Source organism: Asparagus officinalis, chromosome 10 (assembly GCF_001876935.1).
Source record: "Asparagus officinalis chromosome 10, Aspof.V1, whole genome shotgun sequence".
NCBI lineage: Eukaryota > Viridiplantae > Streptophyta > Magnoliopsida > Asparagales > Asparagaceae > Asparagus > Asparagus officinalis.
Window position 1 is genome coordinate 1454484 of NC_033803.1, and position 7185 is coordinate 1461668.

At 37.4% G+C, this 7185-nt stretch overlaps 1 protein-coding gene across 1 annotated transcript in view; it reads right to left on the reverse strand.

Moving 5' to 3' along the window:
* The window catches only part of LOC109826170 (14 kDa proline-rich protein DC2.15-like), an 810-nt gene extending 669 nt beyond the window's left edge, over window positions 1-141 (reverse strand). The window contains exon 1 of the mRNA XM_020393162.1: window positions 1-141. This exon is cut by the window's left edge and continues 669 nt beyond it. Within this exon, the coding sequence (XP_020248751.1) occupies window positions 1-109 (109 nt within the window). The 5' untranslated portion in view covers window positions 110-141.

The following is a 7185-nucleotide window of genomic DNA, read 5'->3' on the forward strand; positions in this document are numbered from 1 at the left end:
TGCTCGGGCGCCCCCGGCAATAGCCACCGCATGAGGAGCTGGCGGCGATGTCGAGGAGGAGGAGGAGGAGGCTGAGGGTGAGGAAGAGGGCAAGGGAGGATGAGGCCATTATTGCTCCAGTGAGTGATGTTTTTGAGGAGGGGGAGTTCGGGCGCCCCCGGCAATAGCCACCGCATGAGGAGCTGGCGGCGATGTCGAGGAGGAGGAGGAGGAGGCTGAGGGTGAGGAAGAGGGCAAGGGAGGATGAGGCCATTATTGCTCCAGTGAGTGATGTTTTTGAGGAGGGGGAGTGCGCAGGCTTTTTATAGAGGGGGAGGAATGAGGAGTGGAGGCATGCGGCGCCATAATAATAAATAATTTAATTTTCATAATTTTATTTCTATTGGTTGGTTCTTGAGAAAATGGGTGCTGGCCTGATTTTGCGAATCGTTTTCTGAATTGAACAATGTGGTTGTTGGGCCATGTTATAGAGGGGGAGGAATGAGGAGTGGAGGCATGCGGCGCCATAATAATAAATAATTTAATTTTCATAATTTTATTTCTATTGGTTGGTTCTTGAGAAAATGGGTGCTGGCCTGATTTTGCGAATCGTTTTCTGAATTGAACAATGTGGTTGTTGGGCCATGTTGAATTATCAACCTATCATGTGGGCTCCAAATATTGACATTATTCATTCAGGTCCATGTTTAAATGCTTCTCAGGCTATGGATTTAATTGCCCCTGTTACCAAGGAAGAAATAAAGGATGTCATTTTCACCATGTCAGACAACAAGGCCCCTGGGCCAGATGGCTACAATATTGAGTTTTACAAGTCTGCCTGGAGCATTATTGGGGATGAAATTACTCAAGCCATAGGGGATTTCTTCAAAAATGGGAAACTGTTAGGTATGGTTAACTCTACTGCCATTTCTCTCATCCCTAAAGTTAAATGTCCTACTTCCCCATCTGAATTTAGGCCTATATCTTGCTGCAATGTCCTCTATAAAATCATTTCAAAAATATTGGTGAATAGAATAAAACCAGTTATGGGGGTTCTAGTCAATGGAGCTCAAAGTGCATTTGTGGAAGGAAGGCAAATCACTAATAATATACTGCTTGCACATGAATTGATCAAGAACTACAACAGGAAATGTATCTCCCCTAGAGTTATGCTTAGTATTGATATCAAAAAAGCTTTCGACACCATCAACTGGAATTTTTTGAGAGATTTGCTGATTGGATTGGGCTTCCCTAATAAGATGGTAGACTGGATTATGACATGTATATCTACCCCTTCTTACTCCATTTCTTTAAATGGATCACTCCATGGATATTTCAAAGGCAAAAGGGGACTGAGACAGGGGGATCCTTTATCCCCATATCTCTTTATCTTGGGCATGGATTATCTCTCTAGGAGTTTGGATTTATTGAGCAATGACAAACAGTTCAATTTCCATCCGAAATGCAAAAGGCTCAAGATAACTCATCTTATTTTTGCTGATGATCTATTACTCTTTAGCAAGGGAGATCTGGTATCAGTTAAAAAGCTTCAGCAGTGTCTACAAGATTTCAGTGCAACTTCTGGACTTGAGGCTAATCCTAATAAATGTCATATCTTCTTTGGGGGTGTGAATGAAAGGGTTAAGGCTTCTATAAATGACTTGTTGGGTTTCACTGAAGGCACTCTCCCTATCAAATATCTTGGAGTCCCTCTTATATGTAAAAGGCTTTCCTATATGGACTGTAATCCTCTGCTCAACAGGATTAGCAATCAATTTCAGAAATGGTCTTCCAAGAGCCTCTCCTATGCAGGTAGAATACAAGTTATAAAAAGTGTGATTTTAGGTGTCCAAATCTACTGGACATCTAGCTACATTCTGCCCATGAAAGTACTTCAGAGAATTGATGAAATGAATAGGGATTTTTTGTGGGGAAGATCTGATCATAAGCAAAAAGTTTCTCTGGTAGCATGGGAGAAAATCTGTCAGGGGAAAAAATTTGGTGGCTTAGGCATATTCTCTGCTAAACTCTGGAATTTTGCTGCTGCTTTGAAGAATATCTGGTATATTCATGTGAATAAAGAGCTCCTATGGATCAAGTGGATCCATGGTACTTATCTAAAGCACAGTTGATATATGGACTGTCAATGCTAAAGCAAATGATTCATGGCTTTAGAGACAAATGCTGAAAATCAGGGATAAGGCCTTGGCTTTAACTCAAGGGGTTGATAACCTGAAGCTTATCATTGATCTTGCTATAAGAATTCTAAAGTTAAACCATCAGCTTTGTATACAGCTTTATCTCCAACTTCCCTCAAAGTTCCATGGTATAATACTGTTTGGGAAAGTTTGAATTACCCTAAACACTCTATCATAAGTTGGCTTGCTGTTCAAAACAGGTTGCTAACACAAGACAGGTTGGCTAGGATGGGGGTACTGAATGCAAATTCCTGTTATCTTTGCAATGGTGATGCAATAGAGAGTCGTGACCATCTCTTTTTTGAATGTGAATACTCTATGAATGTCTGGAACAAGATCATGTCATGGCTTAACTTCAGATGGCGTTCTTGTAACTGGAATTGTATGTTGGAATGGTTCACTACCAGTTTGAGAGGCAAGGGTTTTAAGCAAAGGATTAAGAGGATGGCCTTTAACACTTCATTATACAAGATTTGGAATGAAAGGAACTCCAGGATTTTTATTCAGAAATCCAAAGGGCCTGATCAGCTAGTTAAAGAGATCAAAGTTGATATGTTGATACTAATACTCAATGGCAATACTGCTCCGGAAGATAGAGAATGGGTTTTATCACTGTAAATAGTTTTTCGGAGTACATATGATGTTTTTTAGTATATCTGTCAAATATATAGGTTTTCTCATATTATGAGAATCATGATGTACAAAAATTTTCATATGGTTGAATGAATAAAATTTTTCATTGACCAAAAAAAAAAAATAACAATGATGAATAATTAACTATTTATTTAAAAATTTTACCAAACAGCTAAATTTATAATTAGCAAAACCATTAAAATATTATAATACCGTTTTTTTTAAATCGTAGAAAATTCTAGAGAAATTGGGGAAAATTACAAATACTCTTTTAGAAAAATAATATTTAATATTTAAATACGAAAGATGTTTATGATAACTAACCTCCTTAATTATCCTTTTTCATTTGCCAAACATAAATAAGTTTGATCATTCATCTTGACCATCCAATTCAAATGTTTATATATATATATATATCAACAAAAAATATTATAGTACCCGATTAATTTAGGAAATATGTTTATGATAACTAACCTCCTTAATTATCCTTTTTCATTTGCCAAACACAAATAAGTTTGATCCTTCATCTTGACCATCCAATTCAAATGTTATTAATCGCCTTATGAAGGGTTAACTAATAAGTTAACCTATTGCCAAACAGCACCTTTAGTTATCATAACATTTTCCATCATTCTGCTTTAGTTTATGGTAACTGATACACAGATGTATGTATGTATAATATATATGCGATAATATTATCACGAGGATTCAGATCCTCGATCTCTTGTGTCAAAATGGAGAGGAGAAACCACAAACTGCTTTTATCATAGCCATTAATTTGCATGTCTAACGAGTAATTAAAATTCATATTCGTTCTTAATTGATCTGTTTTATGATTATTAAGGTGTTAACAGTTAAGTCTAGATAATATATCTCGCAGCTAGCTAGAGTCTAAACCATGACAGCCGGGCATCATTCATCTGTTCATATAATAAATATTTAGTTAAATTATTTGTTTGACAACAACTAGCTTTCCATAATAATTAAGCAAAAAAATTCATGAGAGGCCTATAACCTTGTGGACTTCATGGCACCATATAGAGTGGGGAAGAATAATAAGTTGAAGTAGAGGAAATGACAATGTCTTAGAAAAACCAAACAGAATATATAGCACTAGCTAGTATTGATCCCTATATACGAGCACACGCAACTTGCGAGGCCACTTGCTTTCTCTGACATTTTGAATCACGAGGCTATACTACATGCGAACCTAATATTCTTCCAGTGTAAAATTGTCATAAAATCTGCTATTATCTTCGCTCTCAGACTTAAGGCCTTCTTGTTTATTCCTAATTACTTTGGAATTTTATGGAAGCATGCTGCCTGTTATATAGTGAAACTTTATTTGCTAGCTATAAACTATTTCCTTTAAATATATATATTGTGAAAACGGCGAAGGAATTGAGGAAAAGAACTGAGAAAAAAAATGAAAAATAAGTAAGACAGACTCCACCACACCCTGGTGTGGTGTTTGTCACACCCAAGTTGCAGGGTGTAGTAGAATATGTCCTGTTTATCATAGGTGTGGTGTCTGCCACACCCTGGTATGGTGTCTGCCACACCCTGGTGTGGTGTCTGCCACACGCAGAATCTGCCCTGTTTATCATGGGTGTGGTGTGTGCCACACTAGGGTGTGGCAGACTCGTTTTTACAATCATAATTTATTTAAGATTGTGTTTTGTAATAAATAGAGCCACATTTTTAGGGTTTTCTATCTATTGATTTGGTAGCTTGAAGGTGATTTTGAGCACAGAAAAAAGAGATATTTCTGAGCAATTTGTTTGATGGTTTAGTTTGAGAGATTTGAGAGATTTGTTTGAGAGGTTAGTTGAGTGATCTTATAATCTCTCTATAGTGAAAACTCATTCCTTTTTACCCCGTGGACATATGCAATTTGCCGAACCACGTTAAAGTTTTGTGTTTGAGTTGGTACCGTTATTTTGAATTGTTTTGGCTTTCTCTCTCGGCGCTTGTGTTTGTTCCGTCGCGCACAACAAGTGATATTAGAGCCTAGGTTATGCTTGGGCTATTTGGAGGAGTAGATCACTTTGAAAGTTCGGCTAGGGCTTCGTTTGAAGTTAAATGTGGGATCTTTTTGGTAAAAATTCTATCTTTTCTCAGTTTTGGATCTATTCTTCGTTTGTTCCGTTTTGGTTGTCGGTGCTTTGAGAAATTATGGCCGGGAAAGAAGGAGTTGTGGAGGGTACTTCAGATGTGAAGACTATTCAAAGTTTAAATATTCACTCTATGAAGATAGACGTAGAGAAGTTTAATGGCACTAACAATTTTGAACTTTGACGGTGTGAAGTTTTGGATGTGCTCAATGCGCAAAATTTAGAAGATACTTTGGAATTAGAAGGCAAGCCAGATGATATTGATGAGAGGGTATGGAAGAAGATGAATCAACGGTGTGTGATATGATTAGGTCTTGTTTGACTCAAGATTTAAAGTATGATGTGATCAATGAGACTTCAGCTAAAAAGATTTGGGAGATCCTTGAGAGCAAGTATTTGACCAAGAGTGTGGAGAATCGCTTGTATTTGAAGAGAATGTTTTATCGCTTCCAATTAAAGACATGAACCTCCATTGGTGATCACATGAACCATTACACGAAGCTTCTTGCGGATTTGGAAAATGTAGATATTATGATTAAAGATGAGGACAAGGCATTATTGTTATTGAGTTCCTTGCCTGACGAGGAATATGAGACTTTTGTCCTTACTCTTATCAATGTGAAGTCATCTCTTTCGTATAGTAAGGTCACCACTACACTTGTGAACTATCAGCTTTAAAAGAAAGATAAGGAGTCTACAAGTGACACAGTAGCGAAGGCGTTGGTCATAAGAGGGAAGAATCCAAACCAAAAAAATCAGAAGTCACGGTCTAGAGTAAGGCATCCTACAGTTAGAAAAGATCAGTGTGCTTGATGCAAGGAGACTGGTCATTGGAAGAAAAATTATCCAAAGTTTGACGAATGGATGAAGAATAAGCAGAAGGAAAAAGGGAAACAACCATTATCAGAAGCAAACATCTTTATACCAGATTGTAATATTTTTGATACTTTTATTTATTCGTTTTTTATCAGTCCTACATGTAGCCATTCGGAGGAATCCGAGTGGATGTTGGATAGTGACGTGACCTATCATGTGTGCCCTAGAAATGAATGGTTCTCCAGTTTTGAGAAGCTGGATGGTGGTGTGGTGTACATGGGTGACAACCGTGCATGTCAGATCCTTAGGATAGGAAGAATTCACATCAAGATATTTGACGGGATAATTAGGGAGTTATATGGTGTGAGATATGTTCCTTCTTTGAGAAAGAACTTGATCTCAATTGGAGTTTTGGTTGGAGAGGGTCTGAAGGTTCGTGTTGAGGACATGGTTCTCAAGATCGTGGAAAACTCTTTGATTGTGATGAAGGGAGTCAGGGGGAATAACCTATACTATTTGATTAGAAGTTTGGTGACAGGTAGAGAGCTGGCGATTTTTGTTGATTCGACTAGATTTCGGCATTTGGAGCTTAGTCATTCCAGTATTGATTTGGAGATGGGTGCACAGACCTGTAATTTGAAGTCCAGTGAACACTTTGATATGAGCAAGAAGGCCACAATAAAGTTTGACAGCTCTATTCACCGCACTAAAGGTCTTTTAGGTGGATTTCACACGGATGTTTGGGGGCCTTCCAAGGAGGTATTATTGGGAGGTAATAGATATTTGGTTTTCTTTATTGGTGGTTGTTCTAAGCGTGTTTGGGTTGCAACCAAATCCCATTTGCATAAAGTTCTAGTAGTCTCCAACAGATGGAAGAAGTGTGAGATTGGCAGAAAGGTAAAGGTATTTCATTCTAATTTTGATGGGAGGTACAAGAGGGACCTGCCAATAATCAACAAATTTGGGTTCCATCAGCATTCACACAAGGAAAAAGAAAACTGAGTATGGACAGTGTTAGGGTATATATACTTGTCTAGTTCGTAAAAAGAACGAATTATTATGTCCAAGTAGTAATCACCTTAGTGGATTCTACATGTCCTAAGTGACTAAGTTAGTTCATAAATAGTTTTAAAATCCAACCAACCAGTCCCTCAACTCTTTTCTCAATAATCTAATTAAAAGACCTTTTGAAACTCCATCTTCCCTGTGGTTCGACCTGCAAGAACTACAACTAGATGTGTACTTGCAGGTTTATTAGGACTTAGAAATATCCCATGATATGTATCATAGATCCTCAACTTTCGCAAAAACACGCAAGCAGTCCCTTAACAGATTTTTACGTTTGTTATGGTCTATGGTCGTCTCTATTTGCACCCAATAATAATAATAATAATAAATTAAATTAAATTAAATATATATGTGTAGAAAATAATCAAAATTAATCC